The 16,753-nt window shown below is 41.6% G+C and overlaps 1 protein-coding gene across 3 annotated transcripts in view; it reads right to left on the bottom strand.

Moving 5' to 3' along the window:
* Positions 1 to 16,753, bottom strand: part of SRGAP3 (SLIT-ROBO Rho GTPase activating protein 3) — a 186,715-nt gene that overhangs the window by 14,559 nt on the left and 155,403 nt on the right. For 2 of the 3 annotated variants that reach the window (XM_081852399.1, XM_081852400.1), the window contains exons 13-18: positions 16,180 to 16,240; positions 14,742 to 14,819; positions 13,183 to 13,317; positions 8,829 to 8,934; positions 8,335 to 8,562; positions 4,383 to 4,462 (exon numbers count right to left, since the gene is read on the bottom strand). In XM_081852399.1, coding sequence (XP_081708525.1) covers positions 4,383 to 4,462; positions 8,335 to 8,562; positions 8,829 to 8,934; positions 13,183 to 13,317; positions 14,742 to 14,819; positions 16,180 to 16,240 — 688 coding nt within the window. Of the gene's footprint in view, positions 1 to 674; positions 2,833 to 4,382; positions 4,463 to 8,334; positions 8,563 to 8,828; positions 8,935 to 13,182; positions 13,318 to 14,741; positions 14,820 to 16,179; positions 16,241 to 16,753 lie in introns of all 3 variants that reach the window. The other variant, XR_014154050.1, reaches the window with a different exon arrangement.

The following is a 16,753-nucleotide window of genomic DNA, read 5'->3' as shown; positions in this document are numbered from 1 at the left end:
AACAACTTAATTTTACAAAAGAAGTGGGGGGGGGAAATGCAGGCTTCTCATAGGCATCCAGCTGGCCACTGTGAGAACAAAGGCTGGACTAGATGAGCCACTGTTCTGATCCAGCAGGCCCTTCTTATGTTCTTATGGCAGGAAGAGCTGGCTTGAGATAGGAGAAACCTTGTAGGCCACTTATAAATGGCCTGGATGCTCCTGAGCATACATATAAGCTAGTTAAGGAGAAATCTGCAAGGTGTAGTCCAGGGTTCCCCAAACATGGGTCTCCAGCTGTTTGCGGACTACAATTCCCATCATCCCTGACCACTGGTCCTGCTAGCTAGGGATGATGAGATTTGTAGTCCAAAAACAGCTGGAGACCCAAGTTTGGGAAACTCTGGCTTAGCCTATTTAAATCTAGCATTTCTTGCTACTGTAAGTGAACTACAAGGTTTACGTGAGGAGGAAACGGCAGGGAAAACTAGAGGCAAAATCTCCTATGTTGGGCTTATTTCACACACACCAGAAAGCTTGAAATAAAACCAAGCATATTAGGAGGCAAGCCAGAGGAATTCACCCACGACTTATTCAGAAGTGTATGGCTCTTTTTGGCACATTTCTTTACATATATTTTTAAAATTATGAGCAGAGAAAAGAAATTCTGGAAAGTGTCCTTTGAGCTTGTTTACCTGATCCAGGGTACACAGGCTGCAAGTTCAGAACCGTTATCCTGAAATCAACAAGCTTTCCTCAGATTTGGTAAGACTACACAGAAATACAGGAGGAGTTTGTAGTCTTCTATCCCAAGGCTACCACATGAACAACAACAGTAAGGCAGAAAAGATGTAATTGTTCAGAGGCATGCCTGTATACACCTCTGTTTCCTCTATACAATGCAGAAAGTGAAATGTCCGATTCACTTGGACAACTGATTATGGCACTTATTAGACCTTCTATAAGCCCACCCTGTGACAGATTGACAATCGCTCACTTCAGGAGACTCCTGAAAGGACCAATTACGCACAGGATACCATCAATCTAAGGATGTCTCCTGAAAGACCATCTTTCCCACTTTTAACTTATCTTACCCCTTGGAGTGACTCACAGAAACATGCAAGAAAATTAGAGGCTGAAGCGGGATAAGAAGCTACTACCCTGCAACACAAAGTTATGTAAACAAATCTTCACTGCAGTGTGCCAGATTAATATTATACAACCACATGTCACTTCCTGGACCACTCTAAAAAAAAAAGGTTTCCGGCAGATGCCATGAAGCACTTCATTAGAACAATTTCATTTTTTTAGATGCTCAATTATCTTTTTTGGAAGACAAAAAAATCCTCAACCCCCTCCCATCCCTAGAATAGCATGTCAAAGGTCCAAAGACAAAACTAAATTGGGAAAATGGACTTTAGGTATGTAACATTTTAATTAAGGGGAAACAAGTTTGTTTGTTTGTTTGTTTGTTTGGGGCAGCACCTAATGATAAACAAGGCTTCACTTACTATCCAGATAACAATAAAATAATCTGACAAGGATTTGGCATGGAACAGAGGATAAAAATTATGGTCTGCTAAAGATACTTGAAAAAGTTTTTAACTTCCCATAAGATATATGTACACACAGACACAGACACACCCACACCCCACTGTCTCTGATGAGACACATTTCAGAGTTTTTCTGAAGCAACATGAAATGTGCCAAAATCTGTTTACCAGAGAGAGAGATAGGATGAGCGCAATGCTTCTTTCAATCTACCTGTCTCTAAATAAACAAAAACAAAGTCTAATCTGCTTCCAGAATAAAATGGTTTCAAAAAATGAAGAGTAGACACACTCATGAAGGGCAGGGTTCTATCAGTGGCTATTAATCATGACAGCTAAATGGAATTCCCCTGATTACAGGCAATTCAGATGGTATGTTGGCCACAACAACCTGGAAGCACAGTACACTGTATCATCTTGATTATTATTTTGTTCTTGGGCATTGTTTGAATCAGAATACTGGACCCAAAGAACCTTGAGCAGGTCTAGCAGATCAGTTCTTATGTTCCTGTGTGCAAGAACGTAGAGACAGTTTTAGAAACAGACTTCAAGATCCGTCTTGGGCAATATTGGGAAAGGCATCTTACCTCTTTACCCAGTCCAAATAAAGTGGCATTTGGTAGTAACAGGCAGAACCTATAAAAGGACTCTCACAGAACTGGAGATAACTGAGGTGGCTAATGTGGTTATCTCACAGAATCTGAGAATTGCGATGTTCCTCACTAGGGCTGTGGGTTAGGTGGGGAAGGGAAAGAGACTAGAAGAGAGTATGTAAATTTATAAAATGAAACAACTCTTCTTCTCCATGCTTGTGTCATGGTTAATCACCCAGAAACTCCAATCAGAACTATTAACATAATCATTCAAGCATAAAATTGCCTAAATGGAAGCTTGCTTGCCTTTCCTTTTCAGTTGAGGTGGGTTGTTAGTCACCAACAGTGAAAAATGAAGGTTGACATCTCCCTCCCTTCCTCCCTTTAAACATCCATCTTCAATTATTGGAATTATTCTTTGTCCCTTCTCCCCGTCTTGGGCCTTTACTGCATTTCAACTGATTTGAGCCACTGCTGCCATTTCCCCACAACATGCATCAATAGGGCACTGGATTTTATTTGCAGCGTTGAAGGGAGAATATTAATGGAACAAAGACCACAAAGCAAGCAGACAACATGCATGCAGAGTCATGCAACAGGCAGGATTCTGTAACAATGTTTTCTAATCTGCAAAATAAACCAATTGAAATGGCAACATGTGGTTCCAGGTTTATTAATTCTCACTGATGTCCAAATCAAACTTGTTCAGTCTGTAAAATAAAAATAAAAATAAGGATGGATGGGTAGGTGTGTGCATGGATAGAATATAAATCTCCCCCCGCCCCCAATCCTGAAGGTGTGAAATTTAATATGGAACGAAGGAATCCAACTGAGCTCCTTAAGGCTATTGCCCAATATCCTTCTGTTCGTATTTCTGAGCTGAAAATAAGTATTTTGGGATGGGGTGAATTATAGCTGCAGAAATGCTTTAGCTGTGAGAATATTCAGATTATTTTATTCCATGACATTGGTCCCCCCAGCCCCATTCCTTTCTCTTTCCCTCACTCTGGTGATCCCAGTCAATCACAGATCACGTAGTGAGTGTGATTACCTTCTAGTGCTCCATAGCCAATAAGATTTTACTATGTGCTGATGGAAATTAAGGCAATTTAGAGTAAGAGTACTGTTTATTGGATTACTCACATGAATGATTCTAGCCATCAAGGGTCAGATGGTGAATTTATGATGCTATGAGGCTATATATTTCATTACGAAGGTAGCATCATTAAGGGCAAAGTAAATTCAGAAGAAGTAATGCAAATTAATAGTGAACACTTTCAAAGCAATCCCTGGAAAATAATCAAAAGGTGGAGGGGAGATTTGCAACACTGCTGAAAATGTCCCCCTAAAAATGAGTACCTTCAGCGCAGTCCTTATTATTGATGCATAATTTTAAGCAGGTTTCCACAGTCTAAACCTTATCTATCTATGCAACAATCTTTCTGTGGTCATGGCAAGTACTGATGATAGCACAGATTTAATCAAAAGTGGGATCTTGTCTTAGAAATCGAAAGATGAGAACACCCTTTTGCAAGAATAGACTCCAGCTCCTTTAACTGCCGCAGCACTTTAAATACAGCAGAGAGTAAACAGAAAGGAGCAGATTCCATAGTGAGAAAGTATCAAGCTGAGGAGGTACTAGTTATTAATGAGAGGGGCTGTGGTGACAGCTTGATTTAAAACTCACCAAATCTTTTGGAAAGGTTCCACCAATATCAAAAGGCTGCCATCACTTATTTTCATTAAAAAAAACACTATAGATTTCTATTAAGTTCTATCACTGTTCTTCCTGGGAAGCGTATCAGAAGCATATTAGGTGGTGAACATAACAGATTACAGGCCACTCAAATAGTTATTTTATCACAACAACATCTCTATTTTTTTATTCCCATGACACTGGAACAACCAACATAAAACAACAAACAATCCAGAGATGCCATTTTCAGGCCAAATGGAAGAAGGAAAGGCTAGCTTGTTAACAAGGGCATAAAGGCCAACTCCCATAATGCCTTGGAATGAAATCACAAATAAAACAGGTAACCTAGTATGCTCCCATATGGTCTACTTTGATTACATATCTACCAAGGCACTTCATCAGTATCCGCTTGCACTGTCAAACTCAGACATATCTCCCCCTGGAAGCAGCCATATGTTAGTCCAGGGTAATCTGACTAGGAACTAAATGCATGTTGCTGTTCTCCACACACAGCTCTTGATAGCCTTCCTCAGGCTCATTTCTACCTCTTGTTTGTACACTCACCATCGTCGCTGGTGTGTGGCTCCGTGCCATTGTCATGGTCTGCTTCATCAATGGTGCCTGGCTCACTGTGTGGGCTGTCACTAGAATTAAGATAGGTCAAGTAAATACACATAAGTTTTAAAACAGAGAGGAAAGATTTGACAGTTTCTTGTTACTCAATGCACACATAAATCCACATTTCCTAGATCTAAGGTCTTAATTTTGTAGCAAATGAAATATGGAACTAAACACCATTGGATCTCTAATACAGGTTTTTGTCAGGGAACAGATTTTGTTATTGCTGCCTGAATAAGTCGGGGAAGCACACATTTCTGTTTGCTGGAAACCCTAAGCTCACATGACAGGAAATGTTCTCTCTACTAGCTGGTCCCATTTGAATTTATTCATCCAGTGGAAACATTCCTGGGCTATGCTTCCATCACAGAGGCCAACAGTGACTAGTGAGCAGGGCCCAAGCAAGCTGTCAACACAATCGTCTCATAAAATCCCTCATAAAAAACTGCTGTAAGAACCAGCTGCCTTCTGAGCGGGAAATAAAGGAAGAGCCATGCAGGTTCTGACTATCACCACATGCTACTACTGTCACCATCCAGAACTTGCCCCTTCGCTCCAGAGGTCGTCATTTAAGACCCAACTGGGCTGTAAGGAGAATAGGAAGAGAGGGTCTATCACCAGCAACTGTGATAGCATCACATGCAAATTTTGTCCTTTTCACAGACAAGTTTAGGAACAATTCAAATGCTACGGTGCCACACTGAGGGCCCCTGGAAACACATCTCCACAATAGCAGGCAAGTCTTGAGGGTTTGGGCAGCCTTTACCAAGGACTAAGCCTTTAGCCTGGCAGGCCCTGTGCTGTGGAATTCCCTACCAGAGGATCTGAATGAGTCATCCCTGCCTTCTTTTAGACATCATTGGAAAGCTGTACAGGTCAGACAGGACTTGGAACATGATTGGTTTTTTTTTAAAAAAAAACCCAGTCTTTATTGATGTTATTGGAAGGTTATCTTTTTACGTTGGACACCATCTTGTTTGTTTGTTTGTTTAATGAAAGTGCAGCTTAAACATTTACATTAATAAATGAAAATATGCTTAGGTTGCATCCAATGTTAGTCCTACTTAAAGGAGCATAGGAAGAGACTGGTAGGTTTCTGAAGACATGGAAGTCATTCCCCCTGCTCCAAAGAGGAATAGAATAGGTATGTTAAATGGAAAATAGGTTTATCAATGGGTATTAACCATGAAGGTTATATAGGACCTCCATATTCAGAGGTAGCATGCCAATGAGTATGTGATATGGAACAAAAGTGGGAAAGGGCTCTTGCCTTGTTGCTTTGCTTATGAGATTCCAGAAAGCATTGGGTTGGAGCCCCTGTGGGATGTAGGATGCTGGACTAGATGGAATTTTGCTCTGGAATCCAGCATATATTCACAAAATAACAGCAAGTCAGAAGCCCTATTTGGCTGCCTAGCTTCTAGCAGATACAACACTATTTCAAACCTGTTCTGGCTACTAACAGTGCAATCCTGACTATGTTTCCTCAGAAGCATGTACCATTGAATTCAATGGGATGCACTCCCCGGTAAGTGGGGTTAGGACAGCAGCCAAAGAGACTTAAAAACAAAAGGAGTGATGGTTTGAAGTGCATTTTTAAAAAAGCAGATGTGTCCAAGTAATACCCCTGCATTTCCTGATAGCATAAACTACAATCTCCTAGCTCAAATAGCAATTGGTTTCTTAAAAGTAAACTGCAGACACCCAACCTGGGTCAGACCTCCTGCACCTGCTATTTGCATCCAAGAAAAAGTTGTCATTAGCACCAATACAAATAGCAGGCATAGAGGACCACAGCATGAATTGGGTCAAGTCCAATATATATATATATATATATATATATATATATGCTTTCGTAGATTTTCACGGGTACAGGAATGCAGGTTTTGGTGTCCTCGGGTGTCTTCCCGTGTAAAAGTTGGGGTGTCTAGGCGACGTTTCGACGAGGTCTCACTCGTCATCTTCAGGCTGGTGCTTTCGGCTTCTTGTTACTGGAACAGAGCAGGATCTCAGTGTTTGAGTTCCTATAAATACTGTAGAGGGGGTGTGGTGTATAGCCTCCAATGTTCTGGGCAGAGAGGAAGTTCCCAGGCTAGTGTGCCTTTTCTTCTTTTGTTCCTTAATTACTTGAGAGATATCTTGAGTGATTTCTTGAGTGATATCCTGAGTACCACTTAGGTGGGTCATTAGGTGTGGATTAGTTGTTAAAGTCTTTGTGTCTTGACCTCTTGAACTTTGTGAAGAGTTTTCCTGAGAAGATGGCTGTACTGTACTTAGTTGTGCTCTGGCTTGGCTTCGTGTATAGGGGCGAGCTGTGGTTTTGTGGCTTGTGTCAGCCAGATCTGTGTAGGGATTGCAGGGGGGTGCAGCATCCGGAGGTGCCACCATGGATTGGCTACTGGATGGTGTCTGTAATTCATCTGTGGAGAGGGTCTGGGTTTGGGTCTGGTGTGGTTGATTGGTGTTGGCGTTCTGTGTGCCTCTGGATCTGGTGTCAGTTTTTGTGGGGAGGGCTAATTTCCAGATGTCTGGCAAGCGGGATGTGTCGTCACGCTTGTTCATGTTGTGAGGGTGTTTCTCTATCTCGATGGCTTCCATGATTATTCTCTTGTGGTGATGTTCCGTGTTAAAGAGCAATTTGGAATCTGCAAAATTAATTTCGTGTCCTGTTTCTTTCATGTGTTGGAAAAGAGAGGAAGTTTTTTCTTCTTTTTTGACGGCATTCTTGTGTTCTGCGATACGTGCATTTATTCGTCTGTTTGTTTGTCCAATGTACGTGGCTGGGCAGACTTTGCAGGGTATTTCATAGATCCCTTGGTTTTCCAACTGGATTTTATCCTTGGGGTTTCTGAGGATATTGGCTATTTTTTGGTTGGTGCAAAAGGCTGTTTTGATATTGTGTTTATGGAGGATTTTGCTAATTTTATCTGTAGTGCCCTTGATATAAGGAAGGAGGGCCATGCCATTGTTTTCTTCTGTGTCTTGGTTTTTGGGGGGTGTTTCCTTTTGGATTAGCTTCGTAATCCTGTTTTGCTGGTATCCATTGGCAATTAACACGTTTGAGAGATTCTGTAACTCAGTTGTCAAGTGGTCTTTGTCAGCCAGGCGTTTGGTTCTGGAGATGAGAGTCTTGGCTACGGAGTTTATTTGTGCAGGGTGGTGGTGTGATTGTGCATGTAAGTAGCGGTTGGTGTGTGTTTTTTTCCGGTAGATAGTGTGTCCTAGGGAGCCATCAGGTTTTTTGTAGATTAGGACGTCAAGGAAGGGAAGTTGGTTGTTGGCTTCTATTTCCATAGTGAATTGTATTTTGGGGTGTAAGTTGTTGAGATGTGTGAGGAAGCTATCCAGTTTTTCTTTCCCGTGTGGCCAAATTACAAAGGTGTCGTCAACATATCTGAGCACAACTAAGTACAGTACAGCCATCTTCTCAGGAAAACTCTTCACAAAGTTCAAGAGGTCAAGACACAAAGACTTTAACAACTAATCCACACCTAATGACCCACCTAAGTGGTACTCAGGATATCACTCAAGAAATCACTCAAGATATCTCTCAAGTAATTAAGGAACAAAAGAAGAAAAGGCACACTAACCTGGGAACTTCCTCTCTGCCCAGAACATTGGAGGCTATACACCACACCCCCTCTACAGTATTTATAGGAACTCAAACACTGAGATCCTGCTCTGTTCCAGTAACAAGAAGCCGAAAGCACCAGCCTGAAGATGACGAGTGAGACCTCGTCGAAACGTCGCCTAGACACCCCAACTTTTACACGGGAAGACACCCGAGGACACCAAAACCTGCATATATATATATATATATACATACACACACACACACACACACACACACACACACTTTTAATATACCAAATATACATTTTAATCCTGATCTCCTTACCAGTACTCTTCGCCACCTGTCATGCATTTTTCATAAACGGGTCCTTCCAGCTCCCTGAGGCTAGGGAAGATGGCTTCATGATTGATTATGATAGTTTTGATGACCTCGTTGACATGAGCCTGGCAGGACACTGGATCCTGCCCATCTGGAATATGCATCAAAGTTGGTCCAAAGCAGATGGCCAGGTTGTAAGGATCCATCATGTTCTCATCACTGTACTGTGACAAGCTGCAAATACAAGCAACCCACAGCGGCATCACCAAGCCATCAACTATTAAACACAAACAGGAGCTCCACAGGCATTTCCTCCAGATGGGTGAAAGGCAGCCATCACAGATATCAAGGGTCAAGTGGCACCCCTCCCTTACTGCCCAAGGACTGGGTTTGAAAAGGAATGAGAGAGGAGGAGGAGGAGAAGCAAAAAGGAAGGCAGTTTACAAGGGAAGGGAATTTACGGCTCCATTAAATAGTAAGCAGCAGGTGAAAAGACTCACTGGTTGAGGAAAGCAAAGAGATATCTCATGACAATGATGACGGCCCGGGGCAAGGTAATAACGATTTGCTGGATCTGGTGCACTCGTTCTGCAACGCTTTCAATTTCTGCAACATAAGAACGTACAGCAGTCCATTGAGGTTCACAGTCAGGCACACACAATTAGCACACCAACTCCAAGGAGATTTGTTGCTCATGTTTCTCTTACAGACGCAAGCAGGGATAGTTGACTTTAGCCCTCAACAGCTATTTCCTGTATCTGCCTCTATCTGTGAGACAGGTACTTGATTTTCACATTTGAGGGCCTAAACTTTAAGGGGGATGGGGGACATTTCTGCAGTGGGGCTCCACCCAAATAAAGTGCACCGCAATCTGATAACAAGCCTTATAAGAGGGCTTGTATATGCTTACCCTGGAGAACAGAACAATGATTTAAAGGTGTGGGAGAATACCTCAATAGTACATACTGGGTGTCACGAGTCTATCAAATGCTTTTTTCAGGAAAACTCCCAACTATCATCAGTGGGGCTCACTCATTTACAAGTACAGTGGCCAGCTAGAACTGTGGGCTTTACTTTCCAGAGGACTTCTAACAAAAGAGGACAAAATTGAGTATTGGGGTGGAATCTATAAGTAGAGGGAAATAATTTTTTGCAGCCTGGAAATGGACTTTGCGTTTTGACAGTTCTATCATTTCCAGCAACAAGGGAATAAAGTGGTACCTCTGGTTGTGGACAGGATCCGTTCCGGAGCTCCGGTCAGATCATGAGGCTTCCACCTCATGCGCATGCGACGAAACCCGGAAAAATACTTCTGGGTTTGCCGCATTAGCATCCTGAAGAATTCGCAAACGGAGGTGTGCATATCCAGAGGTACCACTGTACTAGACGCTTGAGCTTCAGTTGATACTTTTGCCTAACACACCAAGCAAAATTCATTTCTAGCTTTGGTGCTGTTGCTCTGTTCTCTGCCTAACAAGGAACCTGTGTGTTTTGCTTAAGGCATGGGACAAATCTGGGTAAACAGCCTGGTTTTGGTTTGGTTGGTTGTTGTTGTTTTTTTAAAAAAGGGAGGAACAACTATTATTTCTCTATCACAAAATCTATCACAGTATCCTAGGTGTATAGCCAGGTTTCTGCAGCACCTATCAGAGTCTTAGTCTTAAAAGTGAGACTACAAACTGAACTTGTGGATACAACACTCAAGCTGACTTCTGTACTTTTTCATTTTCCTTTTGTTCCCCCTCCTACCGTTTGTGAAACAAGTTCCCTGAGGCAACAATTTTGTTGCACTGACTGATCATTGGGGGGGGGGGATAGAGAACTAATGCAGGTGTGTGCAAAATGGAAGGATTGAGACTCTGAATAGATGTATTCTTCGTTGCTACATCTTGCTGAAGTGCCATATTTCTTGTGTCAATAGTAAAGTCATTCTCTAAGTTCCTGTCCTTATATAGTTAAAACACCATCCATACATGAGGGAAGTATCAGGAGGTTGGGGAACACCCTTTTGAAGAAGTATGGTAAGTACAAAAAAAAAGCGCTACGGGGCAAACCCTATCACAATCTGGTGGGGACCAAGTATGCGCAATGGGCAAGGCATGTCAATTGCCGGGGGGAGGGTCAAAACCAGGCATAGGCAAACTCGGCCCTCCAAATGTTTTGAGACTACAATTCCCATCATCCCTGACCAGTGGTCCTGTTAGCTAGGGATGATGGGAGTTGTAGTCCCAAAACATCTGGAGGGCCGAGTTTGCTTATGTCTGGTCAAAACCAAAGAGGGAGGTAACAGAATGGAGTATTCTGTGTTTAGGCATAGCACTGCACACTGCAACCTTTTGTTGCAGGTTCCACTTGTATATACTAGATCTGGGCCAATTGTGAGCATTCCATTTTAGAATCAATTTCTGACCCTTCTTGTAATATACAGTGGTACCTCGGGTTACAGACGCTTCAGGTTACAGACTCCGCTAACCCAGAAATAGTACTTCAGGTTAAGAACTTTGCTTCGGGATGAGAACAGAAATCATGCAGCGGTGGCACGGCAGCAGTGGGAGGCCCCATTAGCTACAGTGGTGTCTCAGGTTAAGAACAATTTCAGGTTAAGAACGGACCTCCAGAACGAATTAAATTCTTAACCTGAGGTACCACTGTATCTTTGTTTTCTTTTGACTTTCTGATGTATATCAACAGCTCTAAAGTGAATTATTGAATTTTATTTTTGTTCCCATTACTTTCCTATTCTTATATTGTTTGGTTATGTTATTTGTAGAATAAAAAACTTTTCTGGAAGGGGGGGATTTTGTGACATATTGGTTGGTCCTAATAAAGACATTTTCCAACTGTGGATTTTTTCCCCAATGGAGCCAAACAGCAACCTTTCCTTTTAAAGTATACAATGTAAGTATACTTGTTCAGCTACTGTATATTTTCCCCAGGAGGCCCTAGGATTCATTAACAAAAGGCATTTTGTGCATTAATATTGGTTCAAAAAAAGTAAAGAATAATTTTAATTTGAAAAATTAATTTGAAAAAGTCAAGCTATGATTTATTTTATTTAAATCTCTTCTTCCATACTGCATGTAGAACGTAATGGTTATCAAAACAGCTAACAATAAATAAATGATATGTAAAAAATATTCACAAGCTGGCTTTATGAATATAAAAGAGCCCTTATTCAAAAGCAGCTTGAACATTGGTATGCAATTTTAATTGGTCCATCTTGACTGGGCACTGCATGGCATTAGGTTGCATGAATTTGTATTCATATTTGCTGCTGTTTTCCACATCAGAGTTTCATGCAAATTCCAGTCTTCATTCTAGCCTAAGTGACAGGGAACTTCCTGTTTGTTTTGAGAGTGAGCCTTCCCTCCCAACCACATAATAAACAGTGGGTTATGTGGCACTGCAGACTCTCAGGGCATGCAAATGCCCTGTGACATGCACAACGTTGTACGCTGCCAAAAGTCTCTCAGCTTAAGTTAGCACCGGCCAAGGGAAATCAAATCAGCTTTCTGTTGTGCGGCAGTCTGCAGTTTAAGCTCCAGAGAAAAGGCGGCTGCTCTGCACTCTGCAAGCCTTTCTTCCTTCACAGCCGTATGAGATGATAAGCTGTTTTGTTTGTTTGTTTGTTTGTTTGTTTTTGGCTCTAACCTTTTACATTTTTTGTTCAAACCGGATGGTGGGAGTTCGGGTGGGAGCAGCTCTCAAACACGAAATATCCGTTCTTCCATTTAAAACAGTGTCAGAATATAATACACCGCATAAATCTGTTACACTGAAATTAACACACAGGACCCTGAACCAATGTGGAGTGTTCCTGGCCAGTCTTCCAATGAGTCAGTCATGCACCCTTCCAGGATATTCTGTTAACACAGACACACCTTCTGCTTCCCCCTGAACAGGCACTCCATGGCTACTGCGCATGCTCCTCCTAACTGGGCTCTTAAGGGCAGTTGTTCTCCTGTTTTTTTCTAAAGGGTTTTCCTTTTTGTATTTCTGAAAACTTTGGCATTTCCCCAAGCCTGCTAATACCCCACTCTCATTTCTCAGAGCACCCATTTTTGCTACATTGCTGTTGGCACTCAGCATCTGAGTTCCCTACTAGATGAAAGAGAGAGAGAGCACTACAGTACTGATTCCATTTGATACTCCCTGGCAATGTAGTAGAAAAGCAGGGGCAGAGAATAGTTAGGAGAGAAAGCAACCAGAATGTAAAGGAAGAAAAGTGGACCTACTATTGTTGCTAGAACATGGTTTTCTAATACTAATAACAATAACAATTTTATTATTTATACCCCGCCCATCTGGCTGGGTTGTCCCACCCACTCTGGGTGGCTTCCAACACATATAAAAACACAGTAAAACATCAAACATTAAAAACCTCCTGATACAGAAGTAAAGTCATTCTCTAAGTTCCTGTCCTTATATAGTTAAAACACCATCCATACATGAGGGAAGTATCAGGAGGTTGGGGAACACCCTTTTGAAGAAGTATCGTAAGTACCAAAAAAAAAGCGCTACGGGGCAAACCCTATCACAATCTGGTGGGGACCAAGTATGCACAATGGGCAAGGCATGTCAATTGCCGGGGGGAGGGTCAAAACCAGGCATAGGCAAACTCGGCCCTCCAAATGTTTTGAGACTACAATTCCCATCATCCCTGACCAGTGGTCCTGTTAGCTAGGGATGATGGGAGTTGTAGTCCCAAAACATCTGGAGGGCCGAGTTTGCTTATGTCTGGTCAAAACCAAAGAGGGAGGTAACAGAATACAGAAGTAAATGAGAGAACAACAGATACCATGACTTGCACTGTTCACTGGCATAGTTCATTACAAATCACTGACTTGTACTTACTTATAGTAGAGATCAAGTCTTGAAATCTTTCCTTAGGAAAGAGTGGATTTTCCAGTCCTCGGAAATACAGCTTTAAGACCCCAGCAACAGAATTAATGTCACGTTCATTTTGATCGTCAGCAAGGGGATCTTCACCTGGATGAATAAATAAAAAGTTTATACCATTAAATTCTACTTCTGGATTAGGCAGAAAATCCAGAGCACTTAATAAGCAAAGGGAAAGATCAGAGTAATTCTTTCATCCAGTCATTCAATACAGTATTGTTTTAAATGGCATGGCACTAGCTTATAACACATCAGAGGTTACTGACATCAGGATAATGTGGAGTCATAGAGAAAATTTCAAGCCAGTGAGTACTGCCATTTGATATTCTTTCAGCCTTCCTATTTTATGGATGATTCATGAAGCTACTGAATTTTTCCATGTATAAGACAATGCTTTTTGCTATATTTATTTATTCAAAAATTGGGGGGGGGGGGTTGTCTTATGGTGAATGCATAGGAGTTTTAAAAAACAACACTACTTATCTTCCCATGACTGCCGTGAAGAAATTGTAGCCACTGTCCTTTCCAGGTAACCAGCTTGAGCGATCTCCCCATAAAAGCTCAACAACTTTTCAGGTGCTGGTGGTCCACTGCTGTCCACACACCCCACCCCAGGCACCATTGGGGGTTACCATGCTGGTGCCAGTGCTTTGAATTTTTAAATAAAATATCAAAGTTGTTCTGTTTGATGTTTAAAATACTGATTTCTTAATCTGGGGTTCCAAAAAAATAAGGGTCTTGTTATGCATGGGGGTGTCTTATTCATAGAAAAATACGGTAACTCTGCTCAGCATGTAATATGCCCAATAGTTTAGAGTGTGGCCTTATGAAACAATATAGACAACAAACTGCTGTGAACAGAATTTCATCATAACTTGATTATAACATAGTTAAATATTATAGATACAGGGATGGAAGATAACTTAGTTCAGTCTGTATTTTTAAGCAAACTGACTTGATTTGTACCTTCTGAACTAAACATACATGGATTAGAGTGTAGTTATCCATCAGATTTTAAACTTCTCTGACTTTAGTATTTGGCTCCAAACATGCATTAAAAATATGTACCATAGGATAAAATATGACAGGAAAACGCACACTGAAGTATTTATCTTTCATTTGTGGATGTTAACATCTGGTCGTATTTTATATTTCTGAAAGAAACTTGCCTAGAATGGAATAGATATTTATAACACTCATTTAATAACACTCATTTCACAAGAAGAAGAAAAGACATTTTTAGTTAGGCTGAATTCTGGCACTGAAAACAGCTTATGAGGTTTTCGCTTAAAAAAACTTGTGCCAGTAAAAGCTCAGCCTTAGGCTTTGAAAGATCCAGAGGTGAAACAGTATTCACATGTTGCAATCTGGGCTACAGCATTCTGCTATGTGGGAAATAGAATACAACAGATACTTGACTGCATCACCCTTTGCTAGAGCTTGTGTATTGCACTACAAGGTGGAAGGAAAACAGCTTCACATCATTTTTTGAGAAACACAGACTTCTCGCATACCTCTCTCAAATGAGTTTTTGATATCATTGACTTCAACCTGAGATCCAGGAACTCTAAAAATACCCTGTTGTTGTAGACCTGGACATAAAACAAGAGGTAAAAGAAAGGCTTATTGCAGTATTTTTAATATCAGTCATTTCTTTCAATTTAGAATATCAGTCATTTCTTTCCACTGCAAACCGCCCTGAGAGCTCCAGGTATGATGTGGTATATAAATTCAATAAAAAAGAATAATAATAATGCTGAAAGAATAAAAATATAATTGAGAAAAATGTAAATTAGGACTGATTTTCACTTCTAAATGCTCTAGTACTAGGGAAAGCAACTGAAGGCTCAGATGTTATCCACAGTCCACCAAGGCTTACACCCAGCCTACAAACCAGTGAATGCACTGCTACGGTATGGACAGGTGTGTTTGGCGGGTGTCAGGGCGGGTGCTGAGAGCAGATCAGCAACAACTCACAAAGTGTCAGTGAAATTAATTCTTTATTCAAAGAAACAAAACAGCTCAGGCCTAGTGAGCACAGCCACTCTTCCCAGTATATCTTGCCCCAATGAGGCAGTTGCAATGACTGAAGGTCCCTGCTTTCCCATAGCTCTCTATGCCTCCTCCCCCCTGGTCCTTCCCAAGTAATCTGAGACTCCGATGCCTTGTCTGTCTCTGCTCTACTCTCTTCACTTCCCTGTGAGTTAGGAGAGACTGGAGGGAGGGGAGCTGGTCGAAGCAGGAGGGGGAGACTCCCTGGATTCTGCAGCGGCCTGTGTCCTCTCTGCCTCTTGGCCCCCTCTGTTCTCCAGCCTCCGCTTCTGCTTCTGGCCTGCTCTCTGCAGCCCCTTCCTGCTCACTAAGTCCTGTTACCTCTTCAGCTTCCGACACACCCTCCTCCCAGTCTGCTCCCTCTTCTCCCTCTGACCACTCATCATCGTCCCACCACGAATCCTCTGGCTCTGAGCCTTCTTCCCCTGGGGGTTCCCCAGCTGGTGCCTCCCACCATTCCTCTGCATCCAGCCAGTCCATGACAGCTTTTGGGGGAGAAAGAGAACTTTTCCCAACAGAGAAAACCTTGAATAAGCTGCATATGGTTAATGGGCCTTACATCACCTACCCTGCACTAGAACAATGCAGATACCTTATCGTGATCTTGGATACACCGCAATAGATGGAAAGGCATCAGTTGATTTCTTTCCCAAGTGTCTGGACTGAGGTCCACAAAAGCCAGGAAGAGCACATACAACCCAAGAATTTATCACACACAAAATGTTATTGTGTTGATGCTAAATCAATGCTATAGAAAATAACAAGAATTAAGACTCAGGCCCATATGATTAAGCAATGAAACAGGCATATCTGTTTGCATTTCAGGCAGAAGAAGTTCTTGAACAGAGAGACTTTCTTAGAAAAACTATAGCCAACGGGGAGGCTACCAAAAGAACTTACCATATAAGTTGATGTACCGAATGCAACTTTCGACCACAAGTGGAATAGCCTGTCCTGAATCCTTTGAAATAACAATCAAATAAAGAAAAATTGAACATACTGATTTGATGAAGTCAGTGTTTTAGAAAACACATTGTAGCAAAGATTGCACAAAAAGTCTCAGGTTGGAAAAAGAGCACCATTAGTTTAATCATAAGAGTTAGCAATAAATTAAGATAACAATCGCTGCAAGTATCTGAAACAGCACTTCACATATCCTACATACTGTCAGCTTTGAGAAAAATCATAAATTAGAAGGTGGTCCCTGGAATCAATCTGACTTAGTCTGAAGCAACGTATGGGGTATTATGCAGCTGGATCATAACTATCACTTTACAGAAATGTAGCTATGAGCCAGGCCTTCTGTAAAAATGCGCTATTGCTTGGTTGTACCATTCAAATGTCTTCAAACCAAGAACTGTTGCCTAGAGGCAAACATTTTCGAAATGCTAGCCTGAATCACAGAGGAAGGCAAGGGGAAAAGTTATCCTTGCATGAGTTTTGTCTTTTGTATCCATCACTAAAAACTTGATGT

Source organism: Podarcis erhardii (assembly GCF_964252035.2).
Source record: "Podarcis erhardii genome assembly, chromosome: 2".
Taxonomy (NCBI): Eukaryota; Metazoa; Chordata; class Lepidosauria; order Squamata; family Lacertidae; genus Podarcis; species Podarcis erhardii.
This window is presented reverse-complemented; position numbering and strand designations above follow the sequence as displayed.